The 21,555-nt window shown below is 39.9% G+C and overlaps 1 protein-coding gene across 1 annotated transcript in view; it reads left to right on the forward strand.

Moving 5' to 3' along the window:
• TAF1 (TATA-box binding protein associated factor 1) overlaps positions 1-19,426 on the forward strand; it is a 59,413-nt gene extending 39,987 nt beyond the window's left edge. The window contains 7 exon segments of the mRNA XM_024555304.4: positions 10,760-10,827; positions 11,165-11,281; positions 14,242-14,367; positions 15,651-15,755; positions 16,023-16,179; positions 17,000-17,065; positions 17,068-19,426. Of these exon segments, the coding sequence (XP_024411072.2) occupies positions 10,760-10,827; positions 11,165-11,281; positions 14,242-14,367; positions 15,651-15,755; positions 16,023-16,179; positions 17,000-17,065; positions 17,068-17,108 (680 nt within the window). The 3' untranslated portion in view covers positions 17,109-19,426.
• The last annotated feature ends 2,129 nt before the right edge of the window (positions 19,427-21,555 follow it).

A 21,555-nucleotide genomic window follows, 5' to 3' on the forward strand; every position in this document is an offset into this window, starting at 1 on the left:
CTTTCTCTTCACAGCCAGATTTTTTTGTTTGTTTTTATTGCGGTAAAGTGTACACAAAAATATTCGCCTTTTAAACCATTTTAAGTGTATAGTTCAGTGGTACTAAGTGCATTCACAGTGTTGTGCAGTCATCCCCACTATCTGTTTCCAGAACTTTTTCATTATCCCAAACAGAAACTCCATACCCATTAAACAATAGCCCCCTTCTCCCATTCCTCCAGCCTTTGGTAACCTCTGTTTTACTTTCTGTGAATTTGCCTCTTCTAGGTACCTCATATAAGTGGAATCATACAATACATGAAATATTTGTCCTTTTATGTCTGTCTTATTTCACTTTACATAATGTTTTCCAGGTTCATCTATGTTGTAGTATGGATCAGAGTTTTTTTAGGAGTACGTAACATCTCTCTCCTGTTCTTTACCTGCCATTCATGCCTCACTTAGCTTTAATCTGGCTTCTACCATGCCCGACATACCAAGCGAACAGGATAACATAATCGCCAGATTTAGTGGGCGCTTTTTAGTCCTTACCTTGACCTCACTCCTATATTTGACATCCTTGACCATTCACTCTTCCTTGACTTTCAACTCTTATTTTTCTCCTACCTCTTAGCCCATTCCTTTTCAGTTTCCTTTTCTGAATGATGTTCTGCCTATTCCTGTAACTTCAGCCACCACACCACCTCTTTCCTGATGACTCTCAGCTCAGTTCTGGGCAAAGACCTAATACTTCCAACCACCTGCTGAACATTTCCTCTTGGATGTTCCCGTGGAACTTCAGACATGCCTCAAACTCAGCCTTCTCTATTCCAACTTTCTATGTCTTTTACTTGACTTACTCCCTTACTGTTTCCAATCTGGGTTTACTGGGGCACTAGCATCACCCAGTAGCTACATCTAGAAAACTCATTTATTCTTTTTTCTTTCCCTTGAATAAATCCCCAATTTTCAATATGTCACTAAAGCCCCCATTATATTTTGCCTAGATTATTATAAAAATTATCACCTGGCTAACGTCTCAACCTGTAGACTTAACTCTTTCTAACCTATCATTCACATTCTGTCAGCTAGACCTATTTTTAACAAAATTTAAAAAGTTTATATTTCTTATAAAAAGGTCAAAGAGTAAGTATATAAAATGAAAAATTAAAGCTTTTGCCTACCCTCCCATTCCTATCTCCCATAGTTTCATTCCATACTTTTTTCCGTACTTATACAAAACATGTTTAATAATTACACAAGTAGTGTTTTTAGATTTATTTTTATAAAAGTGCCATTTTTGTAATTATTCTGTAATTTGCTCTTTGCTCATGAATATATCCTTTTTTAAACTTATATTTTAAAATAGACTCAAGAAATTATATATATAAAAATAATACAAAGAGTCCTACGTACACTTTGCCTACCTACCTCCAGTGGTGACATCCTGCATAGCTGTAGTTCAAAATCAAAACCAGGAAATTGATATTAGTACATTACCATGAACTAGATTACAGACCTTACTCGCTTTGTACCTTTAAAAAAAAAATCTGTATTTGGGCATGTTTGTGTATAGTTTTATGCCATCATGTAACTACCACGACAGTCAAGATTAGAACTGTTTTCTCATCACAAAACAGTTCGCTGATGCAACATCTTTGTATCTGCAGCAGCCCCGCATGCACCCACCACTGCCTTTGTCTCCTGGCAGCCGCTTATCTGATCTCTCAATAGTTTGTACATTTGAGCCTATTAGGTAAAGAATAATATAACATTTTTGAGATTGACTCTTTTCAATAAGCATCTCTTGAGATCCATCCAAATTACTGTATGTATCGATCATTCATTTAAAAAAAAAATTGTTGAGTAACGTTTTCCATTGTACCAGAGTTTCTTCAACTCACTGCAGGACATTTAGATTTCCAGTATTTTCCTATTATGAGCAAGGCTGCTGTGAACATTTATATACAGGTTTCTGTGTGAATATAAATTTTCATTTTTCTGGGATAAATGCCCAAGAGTATGATGGAAAACGTGTGTTTAATTTTATAAGAAATTGCCATACTCTTTTTCCAGAGTGCCTATGCTATTTTACATTCCCATCAGCAATGTATGAAGGATCTGGTTTCTCTGCAGTATTTAGTGTTACTGCTATTTAAAAAAATTTTACCTGGTCTTCTATCTCATTGTGGTTTTACTTTGCATTTCCCAAATGTCTGTTGATGTTAAACATTTTTTCACGTGTTTATTTGCCATCTATGTGTTTTCTTTGGTGAAGTGTCTGTTCATTTCTTGGCCCCAGTTTTAACTGTGTTGTTTTCTTATTAATAATGAGCTTTGAGGATTCTTTATGTACTTTAGGTACACATTACTTATTAGATAAATGACGTACAAAGATTTTCTCCCAGTCTGTGTCTTATCTTTTCAGTCTCTTGACAGTATCTTTGGAGGAGCAGAAATGATTAATTTCGATGAAGTCCAATTAACCAATTTTTTCCTTTTTGTATAGTGCTTCTGGTATATATCTAAGAATTCTTTGCTTAACCCAAGGTCACAAAGATTTTCGCATATTGTCTTCAGTTTGGAGTTGTGTTTTACATTTAAATCCACGGCCCACTTTGAAATGATTTTTGTGTACAGTATGAGGTTTAGATTCAGGTTCTTTTTTGCCTGTGAATGTCCAGTTGGTCTATATTATTTGTTGAGAGGACTGTCCTTACTCCTTTGAATTGCTTCTAGCACCTTTGTCAAAAATCAGTTGAGTGTGTGGATCTATTTCTGGGTTTGTTTTGTTCCATTGGTCTTCTATACCTATCCCTTTACACACTACCATAGAGTAAGTCTTCTCAGGCAGAGTGGTTTTCCCTCACTTTATTCATTTTTAATCATTTTTCAATTACCATTGACTTACTTTATTCTTTTTCTAAATTGTTTTCTTATTCATTTGCCTTTCCACATAAATTTTAGAAGAATCTTGTCTGTATCTATGAAAAAGATTTGCCGGGATCTTGAAGGGAATTGAGTTAGTCCTATAGATCATTTTGGGGAGAATTGACAACTTTACTGATTCTGTCTTGTGTTAGTGCATACAGATATCTGTCATTCTATTTAATGTGTTCCGTATATATTTATCATAATTTATATAGCCATTCTTCTGTTGGGCATTTATAAAGCATTTCTATAATGCTGGTTCACAAGCAGCTTTTTACTAGTTTTATATTTCATTGATATCATTGCGTGCTTGTAGGAATATTTCTGTAGGAAATTTTGGTAAATGTGCTGAAAGGTTTCCAAAGAAGTTATACCTGTTTATAGTAAAAATAACAGTGATGGAGAAGGCCTTTTTTCTTACAGTCTCTCCAAACACTGGGAATTATCAATGTTTAAAAATCTTTGCCAGTCAAATTATTTCTGTAAAGTTCAAGTGTATAACTTAAACCAAAACTTTCCATCATAAAAAATCACATGCTCATTTGAAAACATCAAACCATATAGAAAGTGAGAAAAGAAAAATCTCTGTCCTTTTCCTCCTTCCATCCCATTCTCCAGAGTAGCCAAGGTCAGGTTTTGTATGAAGCATTCTAGACATTTTTCTATACATATCATATACTTTTTGTTTTTTGACAAAAGAGATATATTTACATTCTGTTCTACAACTTTTTTCACTTGGCAATATGTATGTTATGGACATTTTTTCATTCATGTTAAGTATGTTATCTTGTTTAAAATGTGTTCATATGTGATTTTAAAAAGGCAAAGGAATTAAATGAATATCATTATGAATGTTTCTGTAAGTGTCTAAATTGGATTTCCACTTTGTTTTTAAAAAAAAAATACTGTGGCTGAAGTAGAAGTAGGTTGCCCAGTGTTTATTGTCATTTGACGTTTCATTTCTTGAGAATACTGCTTTGTTGTTTGAGAATTCAGTGTTTTCTTAGCTTTGTTGAGGAATAGACATTTTGTGTCTGTAACTTAACTAGTCCTCTTCTCTTACGTACTGTATTGACCTAGTAGAGAGCGATACGGCAATCTGATATAAGGCGGCGAGCGTGTCACTGAAAGTCTGGACTTGTGGTGAGTGAGATAGGATAGTAAGCCAGTAAACAAGTCTACACCAGAAAATATTAAGGCTAAATACAACAAAGTTCACATTTTTTAAAAATGCCTTTTGGGGGGGAAAAGATTATTATTTATTAAAAGCTAAAGGAAGCACAGAAAAATAAACGGCTTTCTTTTAGCCCTGGAGTTCTCTAAATGTATTTTCAAGGCAACTCTGTGGTGCCAGGAAAAACAACACAAAAGCTTACCATGATGAATACAAATCAGTGTTCATTTTCCCCTTGTTTATTCTCTATAAGCTATTGTCATTGGTATCATGTAAAGTTGGGTGAAGAGTACAGAAAGAAAAATGGCCCAAATCTAATAAGTGATTGCTGTAAGCTCCATAAAGGCAGGAACTGTGTGGGTCTCATTTCCCTAGTGCTTAGGATAATACTTGGCACATAGTAGATACTCAGTAAGTATCTGTTGAATGAGCTAATGACCAAAGATAGAGGTGCAGTACCAGGAAAGAGTGGAGAGTGGTCTATGGAAGCCACAGGATCAGAGTTTCAAGGAAGAAGTGAGTGGCAGTTGTAAATTCAACACAAGGCTCCTAGAGTCGAGTCTGAAAAGTGTTCACTGCATTTGGTGGTTAGCATATCACTGTGGACCTGAGAACAATTTCGATGCAGTGTTCTTTAACACTGCTTCATTCTGTGACCCAGTTGCAACTTACTTTACAGTCCCTGAGTACTGTGTACATTATTGAAGTTATGAGGGTGTGCATGCGCATCTTCCATGAGACCAGGAAGGGCATCAAGGACAAGGACCTCTCTCGTTTCTTTATTTGCTTGTTCTGTGGGGGGGGGGGGGGGGGGGGTTGGTTTTTTTTTTTTTTGTATTTTTATATTAGCAGAACATGGCACTATTCGTGGCTTATATTAAGTGCTTGAAAATGAAAAGTCAAGCCCTATTCTAAATTTTACTCTACAGGAAAAGGTGTTTTAAAGTATATTGTTAGTTCTCTAATTGTTGTAGAGATATGACATGAGCGCGTTTAGCCAAGGAGATTATATCTGTATCTCTCTCTCTATCTTTTAAGTTGCTGAATGGAATGGTGGTTCATTTGGAACTAAAGAAGCAGCATTTTTAGGTTTGGGGGAGCTCTTCATCAAACAGGTTCTGAATATAAATCCTACCCTTGCCCCGTGACATTCATTACCCCAGTTCCCCTCTGGATAGTTTTTGAGCTTCTCGAGTTTGTAGTCCAGATTCTGAGTGGTGTTCTCTTACTCTGATTTGAGAGATCAGACCTCTTATCTTGGAAAGCAAACATCTTAATTTGCATTTGATCCACATTCCATATAATGTAAAGAGCCTTGGCTACAGTCTGAAAGATTATATTCACTTCTCTTTTCACCTTTCCTGGACCTATTTTGAGCTAACTGTCTAAGAATTGGGAGACATCTCTTTGGGATCTATGGACTATGCATAGTTGAATTTAGTAATTCTAGTTTCTTTAGGAATTAGCTGTGCATTTTTTTGGTCTTTTTTTTTTCCTTTTAAAATCTGGCACTGGTTTTTTAAGCTGTCTTGCCACTCAGATTTTATTTTATTTTTTAATTTTAATGATGCACATTGGAATACATGCATATCACCCACACTGTTCACTGTCAAGATAATAACTTATGCTTGTCTTGGCAGAGTACTCATTTTCTTAGGAGGAAGGTTATTTTTAGTAAATGTGGAAAGGTTCTCAAAGGAAATGTGAGCTTAGAAGTGATCACAAACCTCCTTCTCTCCTTAGTTGTACATGACTGCTCACCAGCTTGACTGGCATTTTTCTCTGAAACCTTTCAAGATAGCAGTGACACTTGCTTTCCCTCTCTAATTAGAAACACAACACTTGTAACTTTTCTTTGTTCTTGCATCACTAAAGGGGTGAATTAACTTAGAAATGACCAAAAAAGGAACCTTCCTGATTTTAGTGGAATATCAACTCCCCGAAGCTATCATTGGAATTACCACTATTTAAGGATATTTGGATAAGAATTACATATAATGCTGTAGGTTACTGTCAATCCTTATTTGGAAAGAGGTAAAATATAAATAAATATTTTTTCAAGACATTTATGGTTGCTTTGCCAGGGTTTATTTTATTTTATTTTAATCTTCACCTGAGGACATGTTTACTGATTTTAGAGAGAAAGGAAGTGGGGAGGTGAGAGAGAGAGAGAGAGAGAAAGAGGAACATTGATCAGTTGTCTCCTATACGTGCCCTGACCAGGGATTGAACTCACAACCTTTCTGGTGCATGAGATAACACTCCAACTAACTGAGCCACCCGGAACTGCCCAAAGGGGCAGCTTTGCCATGATTTAATGAAGAGAGAGAGACAACAAAATATCGAGAAAAGCATTTCTTTCTGTAAAAGAGTAGCTTATTCTGTTGTAGGGGGCACTGTGGTCATTCATAGATGACTTTCTGTTTCATACTCATTTTCATGTCATTCTGAAATTTATGCTTTACGAAATAATTCTGATTTTCTGTGTAGTAACCATATAGGGATTTGGAAATTGGAATTCAGTTTCTATCCGCCCCTCCCCCCAATAGCCTCAGCACTTTTCTCACTTCCACAGTGGCCCTGTTATCTTTGTATGTCTCCACACTGGGCTCTTCTTTATTTCTAAGCTGTGAAACCTAAAATTGATCATCTTACTTTTAGTAAGCTCCTGATTGCTTCAGAATACAGAGCAAGGGTTTTAGCTTTATGGAGGTAGTTATGGACCCTTTTGAGAGTGATGAAGAAACAGATTTTGTACCCAGAAACGTTTATATTACACACAAAATTTTGTTTACAGTTTTAGGAAGTTCATGGATCTCTCTCATTACCATCCTGTTAAATACCTGGTGTAGGTAGAGTTAAGAAAACATCTGGGTATTTTTTTCCCTTTTTGGTGATGTTAACAGTGGTTTGCCAACTCCATCACCATCTTTCACCCAAAATATTTCAGTGCTATTTTGCATATACTCAAGTAATGAAGTTAAATAGCTGAAACTCTTGTAACTCTTGAGAGTATGGACTGTCAGAAACTCAGAGCAAACACAGCGAGTAATCAAAACATACAGACAAGTGTAACACCTATGTAAGTAGGTATATTTTTTCATATTCTGGGGGTATTAGTGAGTATTTCTTTAGAGTTGTATGTTGCAAAGAAAATGGAGAGGGAAGCCCTGGCCAGGGAGCTCACTTGGTTAGAGCGTTGTCCCAGTACGCCAAGGTGTTGTGGGTTCAATTTCCAGTCAGGGCACAGACAAGAAGCAACCAATGAATGCATAAATAAGCAGAAAAACAAATTGATGTCTGTCTCTGTCTGCCTGTCTATCTCTCTCTCTCCCCCCTCTCCCGCCTCCCCCCTCCACTTCTCTCTCCCTTTCTTCCCTGTCTTCCCCCTCTTCCTCCTCTTTCCCTCCTCTCTCCTTCCATTCCCTTCTCTCTCTCAAAAAAAAATCAATAAATAAAATTTAAAAAAAGAAAATGGGGCGGGAAGAGGTCCTACCTTCAAAAAATAAGAGAGAAATCTTCGCACTTGTATAAAACTAAATTTTCCTTGTGTTGTAAATGAGAGCATTGAGATTTTGAAGGGTTGGTTTATGTTTAGGTTTTAAAACTAAAGTAGAGCCCTGCTGGAGTGTATTACTCAGTGCATTGAGCTCTGGCCTGAGAACCGAAAGGTCTCCAGTTTGATTCCCAGTCAGGGTTCATGCCTGCGTTGCAGGCCAGGATCCTGGTTGGGGGCATGTGAGAGGCAGCCAATGGATGTTTCTCTCACACATCGCCGTTTCTCTCCCCCTTTTTCCACCTCCCTTTCCCCATCTCTGAAAGTAAATAAAATCTTCAAAAAAGAACCGAAGTAGAGTTAATGCTGAATTCTTCATCTGCATTCATGGATTTTTAGCCATGAGGCAGGTCCTTGTAGATAGGAGAGCCAGTACACTCTAAGAAACTGATGTTGTATTGGCTTGCTGAAGGAGGCCTATAACCTGTTTACAGCCTTTTTCTCTAGTGTCACACGTTGCTATCAACATGAAAGCTCGTCTGATAATTTTGCAGTTTTTCTCCATTAGTATTTTGAGAACCAACCCACTGGTGGCCCTAGGAGATTAGAGCTCTAGAAATTTGAGCTGCAGTCTTATCACTCAAACTATTCTTGATTGTGGGCCAGCTCTGGCTGTATTTATGTGTCCTAAACATCCTCATGGTTGACTTAGTTTTCTTTCTGGTTTGTTTGTATTTGGCCCAGTCAGTTTGTGTAAGGACTCAGCTTTATTTTACATCTTTTAAAGAATAGGTGGCATATACTTGTGAGAGGTTTTAACCGAAAGAGACTTATTTGTTCATACAATAGCTTGTAATAGAGTAGGTAGGGCATGAAAGCTTTACATGCACATGTGGTATATTTTTTTATTCTTTACATCTTGATGAACAGTAGGTTTAACTCAGGGATTACCTCCTCTGTGAAGCCTTTTCTGGTTCCTCTTTCCCTTTTACCTCCCAGAATCAGCCACTTCCTTCCCTGTGCCTCTACTGAACCCTTTATGTATTTTTCCATAAATAGTCTTTCCTATTTGTTTATAGTCTATCTCACTGCTACACTATAAGCTTCTCGAGGATATGGTCTGTATCTCACTCATTTCTGTGCATAACGCCTGGCACATAGAAGGTACTAAAATACGTTTTATGAATGAATGGGTGAGTGAACAGTATAAAGAGTATTATAAAACACTTAAGACAGGGATTAAAAACTCAGACGCCTTCAGGGCCCAGGCATAAACGGGTTAAGCAGACCTGGTTAGGGACTGTGGTAACATCCCTTATCTAAAAGGAGCAGCTGTTGCTCAGCTTTGGTCAGTTGGTGCCTTGTGGGAATGCTGACCCTGTGTTGCCAGATCTTTTAATTTTTTTTATTGGTTTGAGAGCGAGAGAGAGAGAGAAACATCGATTTGTTCCACTTATTTGTGCATTCATTAGTTAGTTCTTTTTAAAAATTTTTAAAAATTGATTTGAGAGAAAGAAGCATCACTTTGTTGTTCTGCTTATTTATGCATTCACTGGTTGCTTCCTACGTGTTCCCTGACCTAGGATTGAATCCACTACCTTGGTGCATTGTGACAATGCTCTAAGTAACTGAGCTACTGGCCGGTGCCCAGATCTTTTAATTTTTTAAGAGAAGTTAGACATTTGGGTTTTTATATGAAATCTCTTGATTATTAAAATGTCAATTAAGATTTTTAAAAACTTAATTGAGGCATAATTTACATACAAAAAGTATATATATTATGGATGTATATAGCTCAATCCATTTTCACAAAGTGGACTGATTTTTTAAAAAAATTTCATCTGAGGACATGCTTATTAATTTTAGAGAGAGGGGAAGGGAGGGAGAAAGAAAGGAAGAGAAACATTGATGTGAGAGAGAAACATCAATCGGTTGCCTCTTCTTGCACGTGTCCCGACTAGGGACCAAACCTGCAGCCTAGGCATATGCCCTGACTGGGCATTGAACCTGTGACCTTCCGGTGTTCTGGATGATGCTCCCACCAGCTGAGCCACACTGGCCAGGGCTGATTTATTTATTTATTTATTTATTTATTTTTGTGGGCCAAACAAAACAATTGACCTGCAAGCCACCAGTTTGCAACCTGTGACAAAGGCCATATGGGAAGGTTGTCAAATTCATTTTCACCAGGGGGCCACATCAGCCTCGTGGTTGCCTTCAAAGGGCCAAATGTAATTTTAGGACTGTATAAATGTAACTACTCCTTAACAGTTAAGCAAGAGCGTGGCACTGCCACCAGGTAGAAACAAGGTGGAGGGCTAGATTTGGCCCACGGGCCTTGTGTTTGCCACCTGTGCCATATGGGGAACTGTATAATTTCATTAAGAATCACCTGATAGGTAAGAGTGTCTTAAAGAGACACATAAGCCAAAATGCAATGTGTGGGACTTACTTGGATTATGATTCAAAGAAATCAAATGTAAAAGAACATTTATGAAATGATTGGAAATTTGAGTATTGACTGGCTGTCTAATAATGTTAAAGAATTATTATTTTAGATGTAATACCATTGGTTTTTTTATAGACTTTATTTTTTTGAGTAGTTTAGAGTAAAATTGAGCTAAAGGTATAGAGATTTCCAATATACGTGTGCCCCGTACACATGCACAGCCTCCCGCATCATCGGCATCCCGCACTAGAGTGGTGTATTGGTTACACTGGATGAACCTACACTGACACGTCATTACCGCACAGAGCCCATGTTTACATTAGGGTTCACTCTTGCTGTTGTACATTCTACGGGTTTTGACAGTGTTGTAGTATCATACATAGCTATTTTTTGAAAGAGTCCTTAAAGACTCATACTGAATAATTTGTGGGTGAAATGAAATGATACTGGAGTTGGCTTCAAAGTAATTTAGGAAGCGTGTGAAAGTTCAGGTTTAAGTGTTGACAATCATCGAAGCTGAGTGGTGGGTACATGGGAGTTCATTATATTAGTGCCTCTGTATTTTAATACGTTTGAAATTTTCTACTTCCAAAATAAAGCAAGAATCCAAGTTAAGTCTGGAGCATGATTTTTGGGGTCTAATATAATGGAATGCCAATGCTGGTGACATTATAAATTTCTGAAACTGAAGTCTGCAAGGGTCATAGCATTTTCTGTTTTTCATTAATAGGGCCTGAAAGTCAGTACACTAAGACTGCTCAGGAGATTGTGAATGTCTGTTACCAGACGTTGACTGAGGTAGGTGGTAACGAGGAGGTCCCTTTGGGATCCAGCTTTATGGAATCTCTTTTTTCCCTTGGGTGAGGAGGCCTTCTTTGCCTATCCTATTTTAAAAATGTAACATCCTACCCCCCCAACCCCTACCCCACACACCTTATTTCCTTCCCTGCTTTATTTTCCTACATAGAACTAAACATTTTTAACAAACTATATAATTATTTACTTTAATTACTATGTGTCCTGCCTCTAGAATAGAAGCTCCATGAGAGACAGGAATGTTTGTCCGCTTTGTTTGCATTTGTATTCCCAGTGCCTAAAACACATGTTGAATGAACTCACTAATTTTCTTTCTCAGTATGATGAGCATTTGACTCAACTTGAGAAGGATATTTGTACAGCTAAGGAAGCAGCTTTGGAGGAAGCAGAATTAGAAAGCTTGGACCCAATGACCCCAGGGCCTTACACACCTCAGGTGAGTCTGAGGGCTAGAAACAACCTCTTACAGTTTTCTTATTGGTTTGGGAAATTTGGAGTATATTAACAGATGTATTTACTGAGATACCCTTCTTCTCTGTCCTTCCTCTTCATATGCCTTTCGTGTGCTTTCTTGTCTTCTCAAAGGCTAAGGTGAGTGAGGGCCATGGGTCTTGGTGGCCTTGTTGAATTAGAAGAGGCAGGTGTGGGATGAATGAGTGGGATGGGGTCTTAGTTGTTTAAGCAGTATTTAGGAATACCAGATTCCTGGCTACTATGGCCAGAGGCCTTCCTCTTGAGTCTCTGGAGCTCCCTTGCCTATGAATTAGGGCTCTGGCACGTCCTTAGAGTATAGACTTCTCAGTAATAGAAACGGGCCACACTGTTCCTGTGCCTTATAAATGCCTGATTACTCATTCCTTCAGAGGTACCTAGTGTAGCTCAGATGTTGCCCATTTTCCTGGATTGACTCCCTCTCTTCGTAAAGGATGACAGGTAATATATATAATTTCAAATTTACGTGCCCAAAGACTAGAGAGCAGGAGTGATAAGAGACATTTTTAGTGCTTCTGTTCTGAGCCTTGAATATAATGAGTATATTTCATCCGTATTATACTTTTAGAGGGATGGCATAGTTGAAGAAATAGGACTTACCAGAATACAGCTGGTGCTTGTTCTGTTTTGGAGGCATTATGGTAAAGTGGAAAGTACATGAAATTTGGCATAAAATAGGCCTGGGTTTGAATCTTAGCTCTACTCCCATGTAGCTTTGTGAAGTTGGGAAGTTAACCTCTCTAACTCAGTTTCCTCTTCTCTAAAATGTACTTTTCAAGATTGTTAGAAACATGAAATGAATTAATTGGCCTGGCACATAGTAGACATTCAGTAAATGTTTTCTTATCTGTACAAAAGTTGTCTACAAAGTTTTCAAAGGCCCTTTCAAATTTAACCAAATATTTTAATGCAGAATTCTCCCAATTCCCACTAGAAAACTTTGCTTCATTTTACTCAGGTTTTGCTCTGAACTGGTAACGCAACCTCTGATTTCTGTTGGATTATTGCTGTCTCTCATTCATGCACTTGGCCTGTCTGTCTTTTACTCTCTGTTTCATCCTAAAACATAGGTTATAGAGAGGCTGTATATAAAGAACCCTAAGATACTTCTTCCAGGCCCAGAACAAGGAAAGGTTTTTGGAGTGCGTGGGTAGATTGGGTCAAGGGGGCTTGGGGGAGTGATGTGGCCCAGGAAGGCTTTATTTACTAATAGGCCTGCAGCTTCCACCAGGTGCCTTCTGGTAAGTTAAATCCTGGGTTTCAGCCATCATTCTCCAGGAGATTCTAGCCACGAAGTGGCACATGGTTTGCGCTAGTCTATGACAGTGTAGGCCTCGTTCTTTGGTGAGCCAGAGCCTTGGACCCCAAAGTCTTCTTCCATTCTTCTCCGCTTCTCCCGTGCTATCTCAAGTGGCTGAAGAAAATCTGGCAACTGTTCTTCCTTCTGAGCAGTAGCTGTAGTTTGGTGCAGGTAGAGGGTCTCCTACGAAGAATTGGATGTAGATGGTGCCTCTTCATTATTCCAGTTCACCCTCTCATCATTGGCTTCTCTCATATATGCATATTTTAAAGTAGTAAGCCCAGTTCATTACCTCTTAACCTGAGGAAGATAGACATGAATGATTGTTCTTACTCATTACTAGTTTCAAACCCAAATGCTACTAAAGAGGGTTGCGTAAGTTTAACCTCATACAATTCCAGTTGTATAGAAACATAACACTAATCATGCTTTACTTCCAGCTCTAATTGGTGGTAGTCAGTAGTTTTCATTCAGCCATTTTTCACCTAGCTTGTATTGCATCATACATTCAGTTTAACACGTCATTTAAAACTGCTTACTTTGCAGTTTCATAAAGAAGAAATAAGTTACCTAAAATGAAGTTCGCGACTCAGAATCAACCACTGTGAACATTTTGGAGTGTTTCTTTCAAATCTGTGATGTGTGTGTATGCGCGCGCATGCACTCATGTGTGTGTCTGTAGACAAAGTGAAATTGGTCGCAATGCTTTTGGATCTTGTTTTCACTTCACATTATATTAGAAGCACGTTATTTCACTAACTGGTCTTTGAAAACATGACTTTTTATAAATAGCTGTATAATATTTCTGCCCTCAGAGAACTCTTCCCTATTTCTCCAGCTTGTTCTTTATTGGTCCCTCATTCCCTACTGTCACTAAATAAGTCCATTTGCTAAATCTTTATTCTCTTCAGGAGAAGGAAGAGGGAAGAATGTATCTATAATTTTTTGAATACCAGGCATTGGGTATTACTTACAAACTTACACATATCTCTTAAATGTCCTAACAACCTTGTGAGATAGACATTACCAGCCATGTTTTACAGTTGAGGAAAGCAAGACTTGGAGAGATTAAGTAATTTCTTAAAGTTACTCAGTCAGCAAATGGTGGAGCCAGGACTCAAACCCAGGACAGTTTACTCTAAAGCCCGTGGTTTTTCACCGCACCATTTTGCCTCATAGCATCCTCCGATGCGCTCTCATTGGGATTAAAATTTCTTGATCCCATTTCCTTTTAGAAGTCAAGTCTAAGCTAATCAAAATAGCACTGGTATGAAGCCCTGGGCCTAAAAACAGTAAGGCAAGGCTTAGAAGAAACCAGGGTATTGACCAGAAAAGCTGTTAGTACATAGAATTGTCCTATAACTTTGATGCTTTTCTGCTTCAGGTATCTAATGATCATATACGTTAGATGCCTCTCTGCTAGAATGAACAACATCTGTAAGATTTCCCAAAACCTATCCATAAAGTTATTTCAAGCTATGTTTTCTCTTTAAATGGATTGGTCTGCATGATCTTTTTGTGCAGTGAGTACTCTAAAGGGGAATTTTCTGTAGTCCTGACTCCTTTTCCTAAAGAGAAGCTAAGTTGTATGATTTGTGTCACAGCCTCCTGATTTGTATGATACCACCACATCCCTCAGTATGTCTCGAGACGCCTCTGTATTTCAAGATGAGAGCAATATGTCTGTCCTGGATATTCCCACTACCACTCCAGAAAAGCAGGAGACACAGGTAGGGTATTCTTTTTTCTCTTTGTGAGATTGGTAGTATGCTTTGGGGCAGGGAGTGGGGTGATATGTGACATCTCTCAAGGATAACTGAACTCCTTGGCCCTGGGAATGCAGGTTAAGAATGTGATTTCAAAGTGGGATGGTGGCATGTCGCATGATGCGCCAGTGCCACGGTGGGCTGGGCAAGGAAGACTGATGTGGACATTGAAGGGTATGATGATGAGGAGGAAGAAGATGGGAAACCTAAGACTCCAGCCCCAGTGTGTATGCTTACAGGAAGCTTATAGTTACATTACACCTTTATGATATAGGAGCCCCACCAATAGAGGGCAGGCCAAATCCCAGGCCAAGACCCAATATCAGAGGGTCTCTATAGCAAGTCCCAGTCTGACTTGGAACCAGTTAAACAAGTCTGTCCACCAAAATTGCTGTTTACTGTCTGGCCCCATGGGCAGAGTCAGGCGCAGCAGAACTTTGGGGAAGGCACAGATGTGAAAGTATATGAGGCCTCAGAGCAGCCTGACAGGTGACTAAAAAGACCAACTGTATTCAGACACAGAGTTCAGAATAATTGCCCTGCTACTCTACTGTATGTATGCTATAATCTAAATTCCAGTTATTTATAAAAGTAGATTAAAAAATTTTAATTGGCCTTTTCTAGCAGTATCAGAAGATACTTTTTTAAAAAATATTTTATTTATTGAGTTTTAGAGAGAGGGGAAGGGAAAGAAAAAGAGAGGGAGAGAAACATCAATGTATGGTTGCCTCTCGCACGCCCCTTACTGGGGACCTGGCCTGCAACCCAGGCATGTGCCCTGACTGGGAAACGAACTGCCGACCCTTTGATTTGCAGGCTGGCGCTCAATCCACTGAGCTATACCAGCCAGGACTCAGAAGATACTTCTGATCTGAAGTCAGAAATCCTATCAGCTTATCTCAATCAGGATTCCACTGGAAAGCACAAAACCCAAAAGGGTTTTTGTATCCCAAAGGGTCTTAATCCAAGCGAGGAAAAGCTTGGGTTAGAAAGGAAGAGTCTCCTTGTGATGATATAGTAGGAGTAGACCAAGGACCTTCCTGTTCTTTGGATTTTTTACCCTATCGGTGATTTCCAAAGAATAAATGGGGGAAAATGCACATGGTTTGAGCTGTGTAAACAGCCCCCCACTAGCTGTGGGGTTGACTGGGATATCAGCGAGGAGCATCCGTCCTGGGCGAGAGCCCTTGTTAACTCCTCCTACAGGCACGTCTCTCAATGATGTGCTATTTGTGTTCCTTACTCAGATGCGCCAGGGCCGAGGTAGGCTGGGCGAGGAAGACTCTGATGTAGATATTGAAGGGTATGAGAATGATGAGGAGAAAGATGGGAAACCTAAGACTCCAGCCCCAGTGAGTATGATTACAGAAAGCTTGTGGTTACATTATACCTGTATATTCTAGGAGCCTAACCAGTACAGGGCAGGCCAAATCCCAAGGCGATATCAGAGGGTCTCTATAGTGAGTCCCAGTCTGACTTTAATCCTTGGAACCAGCCAAACAAGTCTGTCTATCAAAATTACTTGACTTCTTGTGAGGCAGCAAGGGGGGCTGGTGGTGGCTTCTGGTCTCTTACTTGGGTGATTGATGGGACCTTGACCCCCGACTGGTCTTACCCAGGAAGGTGAAGATGCAGATGGTGATCTTGCAGACGAAGAGGAAGGAACTGTACAACAGCCTCAAGCCAGTGTCCTGTATGAAGATTTGCTTATGTCTGAAGGAGAAGATGATGAGGAAGAAGCTGGGAGCGATGAAGAAGGAGATAATCCTTTCTCTGGTAAGTCATGCTTTTTGCTTCTGTTCTTGTGTAGCTCACCATAGCACCCTCAGGATTGGGTAGGAAGCTCTTGGCCACATATTCTTTCTCTTTTTACCCTCACCTGAAGACATGCTCATTGACCTTAGAAAGAAAGGAAAGCAAGGAGAGAGAGACAGCCATTGATGTGAGAGAGAAACATTGACTGGTTGTGTCTCACATATGCCCCCGACTGGGGACCAAACCCACAACCCAGGCATGTGCCCTGACTAGGAATCTACCTTTCAGTTTACAGGAAGATGTTCCGACCAAATGAGCCACACCAGCCAGGGACACGTATACTCTTTTAAAGTCCTACTAACAGACCCCAGAGTACTGAGGACTTACTCATAGGCTGATCAAATTCATTAGCCTTAGAGGAAGTGAAGAAATAACAACACAGGAGATATAAAAGACGAGAGTGGGAAAAGGCAGTGCCTAAGTAGCACCTTTGATGTGAATACTTCATAAAAACAGAAGTGCTATCTGTGGCAATAGGGAAGGAAAATGAAAAAAGATCCTGCCTTGTGATGTTTTGTGGGTCAATGGCAATGGCAGGAGAAATGTATAGGAGGAGATGGTAGGAGAAAAACAGATGGATTGGACTGAGGTGGAAAGGGAAGTGGTTATTTGGATTCAGTTTCTAAACCATAGGTCTTGCCACTGTTGACCCTCGGCACTCCTCTGAGGTGAGGAGTCCAGGCAAGATGCCTCTATAGGTGTGTAGCGTAACTAGGTTTGTAGACCAAGCCAAATATGCTAATTCTGTCAAGCTTATCTCAGAATCTGTCCCTTTTCACAGCTATCCAGCTGAGTGAAAGTGGAAGTGACTCTGATGTGGAATCTGGTGGGATGAGACCCAAACAGCCCCACATGCTTCAGGAGAACACGAGGATGGGCATAGAAAATGAAGAAAGCATGATGTCCTATGAGGGAGACGGTGGGGAGGCTTCTCATGGTTTGGAGGATAGCAATATCAGGTAATCGACAGCAACATGCTACAGGGCTATGGCATCAGTGCCCAGCTATGATGTCAAAGGGCCCGGCATCAGATTACGTTCATCCATCAAACATTTCCTGAGTGCCTACAAGGGCCAGGCACTGTGCTAGGCCCTTCAGGATACACAGAGGAGCAAGACATCCTGCCCTTGAAGAGTTCACAGTCTAGTGGAAGAGACTGATACAAACAAAATCATTACAAATACAACGTGATAAGTGCTATAGCATAAGTTAAGTACAAAGTGCCAAGTCATCACTGAGGAGAAAGTGTCTCACCCTGCTTGGCAGTAATGGAGAAGTTTCTGAGGGAACATTGGAACTGGGGTTTTCAAGATGAATAGGAGTCTACTAAGTAAATAAGTGGCAGCAGGTGAGGAGATCCTTAGAGATGAAACAGTATGTTCAAAGACACAGAAATATAACATGTATGTTCCGAGGGGAAGGGAGAGTATTGGGAGTTGTGGCTCCAAAAGTAGCAACGTTTTATATTGCAGAAGACCTTAAATGACATGCTAAGACATTTAGCTTTGGGGTAATAGGAATCATTATCTAAGGAAAAGGAAGTTAACCTTAAATTTGTGTGTTAAATAATTGTAGGACAACAATAAGGATGTCAACTAGGATCTGTTAGAGGGGTGGGGGGGAGGGACATGTTCAAGACCTAGTTAGCAGGTAGATCTATTGGATTTAGGAGGTAAGGAGATCAAGTATATAATGAAAAGGGATGCCACTGACATAGGAAAAAGGAATAACAGGCATTAGGTGGAGTGGAATCTGTGATTGGACGTGTTGGACTTACGGTACATACATATCCAGCCAGAGGTAACCAGGAATCACTTACAGTCTTTTATTCATTCAGCAAATATTTATCACAGGTACAAAAGAGACTACAATGTAGTCCCTTCCTCCAAGAAGTTCAATCTGATGGGAAACCTAAAACTGGTTCACAGTGTAACATGAAAAGTGCTGTAATAGGTGACCACGGGATTTTTCTGGGACTTGGGTGGGAGTGGGGTAGGGGAGCTGGTTAGAGAAGGAAACCGAGCTAAAATCAAAAATTTTGAAAATGTGTATCTCCTTTGGCTCCCAAATGTCATGTCTAGGAAATTCTATGGGAATAATAATGCTTTTATTGTGATGTTTGTACAAGGATGTTTATCACAGCATTGTTTCTAGTAGTGGGAAAACTGGAGACAACCTAAATGTCTTAGTGAGACTGTTAAATAAACCCTGTTGCAGCCATACAGTGGAATGCCGCGCCGCTATTAAAATGATGCTATTGGTGTATGTTTATGAAGATGTTCATTGTAATCATTCGTGAAAAAAGCAGATTCCTAAAGAGTTATGTAGAGTATTCTCATTCTGTAAATAAAAAGTGTTTAAGCATCTAAGTGAAGTGCATAGAAAAAAATTGGAAGGTCATATACAAAAGATTATCTCTGGGTAGTGGAGTTATTGGTGATTTTTCTTTTTTTCTGGTTGTTATTCTAATTTTTTTTAAACCAGTGAACGTGCATTATTTGTGTGATGTTTTTAAGTAAAATTAAGAATAAACAAACAAACAAAAAATAAAGTACACTCTGGCAGAAGTGCGAAGAATTCATTGGAGGAGAGCAAGACTGGAGGCGTGAAGACTGAGTTCAGTGGTGCAGGCCAGAGCCCTTAATGGACCAGGTCAAGGCAGGAAGAATAGGGATGGAAAGGAGGGGATAAAGATACACTGAAGAGGCAGGCTCTCTAGGACTGTTCGCTAATTGGGTATGTAGGTGAGTGAAGCTGTAAGCGGTAGATGAAACTAAGGCTATCAGAGTGTTTATGGTCCCATAAGCTGGCAGTGTGTTGTTCAGATACAGGGGAGTTTCTTTCAGATTCTTGTGTGTATCCAGTTGGCAAGTTGATGTGTTCGAACAGGATCATTTCCCTCTCAGGGACCCATAGAACAGTCCAGAACCAGTCATTTTAGTGTCCAGGGGAGGTGAGATGGGCCGATCCCTTGGTGGCACCAAGCATGGAACTAGTCAGCTAGAGGATGGCGCCCGAGCATGAGAGATGACATGTTTCTCCTCTCAGTTATGGGAGCTGTGAGGAGCATGACCCCAAGTCGAACACCCAAGACACAAGCTTCAGCAGCATCGGTGGGTATGAGGTATCAGAGGAGGAAGAAGAGGAGGAAGAGCAGCGCTCTGGGCCAAGTGTACTATGCCAGGTCCACCTGTCAAGAGGATGAGGAGGACAGTGAGGATTTCCACTCCATTGCTGGGGACAGTGACTTGGACTCTGATGAATGAGGCTTCCTTTGGGCCTCCTTGGTCAGCCTTCCCTGTTCTCCAGCCTAGATGATTCAGTTTTTCAATATTAATATTTGTACAGTGTCTGATCCTGAAGTCACCAGATTAACTAACACCTTAGCCTTTAAAAAATAGTCAGTAAATGATAATGAATGAATCGCCTATCCCGATCTCCCTGGGGCAGTGTCACCCTTTGAATTAAAATCAAGCAATCCCTTTTCCCCTACCACTGATAAAAATAGTGCAGTCTCCACCTTCTCCAGTGCCCACCTTTAACTTCACTTACTGCTCTTGGTATCATTTTTCCCTGGGAAAGGTGGAGAAATAATGAACAGACTAATAACTTTATGTCCTCTTGTTGTATTAAAAATTTTCCAAGCATGGTATCATCTCAGTTTTCTAGCAGGCTGGAACAGGTGACAGCCCCCGTGCTGTGACAGGGAATTGGGTTCTTTCTGGTGGACTCTGTGCCACACTGAACACATAAACCTATTGCACACATTGCCCAATATTTTTTTATTTATTTGATTTTGCAGTGCCTCGTTCCTAAATGGGTTTGAGGCAAATGATTATAAATCTTTGAAACGGCCTATGTGTCAGAACAGATACGTTGCCATGTTAAATGTGTTCTGTCCCGCACCCCCAGGGGAAAAAATAGGAAAATGGTAAGTTCCTTAGGGCAAAGGCTGTGTCTTCTGTTTCTTGTCATGCTTAGGATATGGTTCTCTGCATAGGAGGTACTCAGTACATGTTCTGAGAATTATAAAATTCTGAACAGATTTGTTGTTGAACATCTGCTTTATCATAAGCACTCTATCAGATCCTTGGATGCAAAGCTAAATAAGACACCCTCCTTTTACCCAAAGAGCTCACCATCCATCCGGTTGTGTGTGTGTGTGGGGGAGTAAAATTCAAGACACACTAATAAAACGCTACAGTTCTGTGAGATGAGTGCAGTGAAAGAGCTAGATAGGAAGTACAGGGGAAACGAGGAGTGGTCACGTCTGAAAAAGTCAGGAAAGTCTTCCTGGAGGTAATTCTTAAGCTCATTGTTGAAGACTTAGTAGGGGCTTGCCAGATGGGAAAGTGCAGGCAGGATGTAACATGAAGGGAAAAAGCCGAAATCTAGAAATGGCCGAGTGTGTTCCTATTTTGTTTGTTTGTACCTGTCTCGTTCCAAAAAGGATTTAAGGTGGTTAAGTTCCAGTCCTCTAATGCTGGAATGGCTAGAGATGAGACTGAAAGATGGGCAGGAAGCATATCAGGAGCTTTGACTTTGATGCGAATGAGTGTGAATTCTATATTTTAGGAAATGAGGAGCTCTAGGGGAGTGATATATCAGGTTTGTGTTTTAGAAATTTTCTGTACGTTGAATCGAGAAAGAAATTGAGTCACATGACAAATATGATGCCATTTTTATAAAAGACACAATCGTGTATATGTACGTATTTATATTGTATTGTACTTGTGTGTGCAAAGGAAAAAGTCTAAAAGGACATAGGCTGAACCAGTCACAGTGATGATGTCTGAGGAATGGGATTGGAGGTGGGGGGCTATGTGGTTGTATGTATACTGGGTGTGATATTGTGCTTTTATTTCTGTATTGTTTGAATTTTTTACAAGTATGTATTATTTTTGTAATAAAAATGTTTTTTTAAAAAAAATCAAGCGGTACTGTGGAGCCTGGTTTGGAGGGGAACAAATCTAGTTCAAGTACAGTCAAACCTCAAGTTCTCGAACGTCTCCCATCTCGAAAGGTTTGGTTCTCGAACAGCCTCTCAAACCAATTAAATTCGAGAACTGAGGTTCCACTGTAAGGGGTAGTGGAGCCCAAACTAGGGCTGTGGCATTAAAACGGAAGGAGTGGGATGAATCTGAGAGATCTTTAGGAGGTAGAATCAACATGACTTGATGACCGATTGGTATTTGGGGGTGGAAGACGATGAGGAATGGAAGATGGCTTTTAGGATTTTGGTTTGGCAGAGTGAGTGGGTACAGGGTACTCATACATTCATTCAACATTTATCAAGCCCCCTGTTTTTAGCAAGCAGCCTGCTAGATGCTGATACAG

The sequence above is a fragment of the Desmodus rotundus genome, chromosome X, assembly GCF_022682495.2.
Source record: "Desmodus rotundus isolate HL8 chromosome X, HLdesRot8A.1, whole genome shotgun sequence".
NCBI classification, from domain to species: domain Eukaryota; kingdom Metazoa; phylum Chordata; class Mammalia; order Chiroptera; family Phyllostomidae; genus Desmodus; species Desmodus rotundus.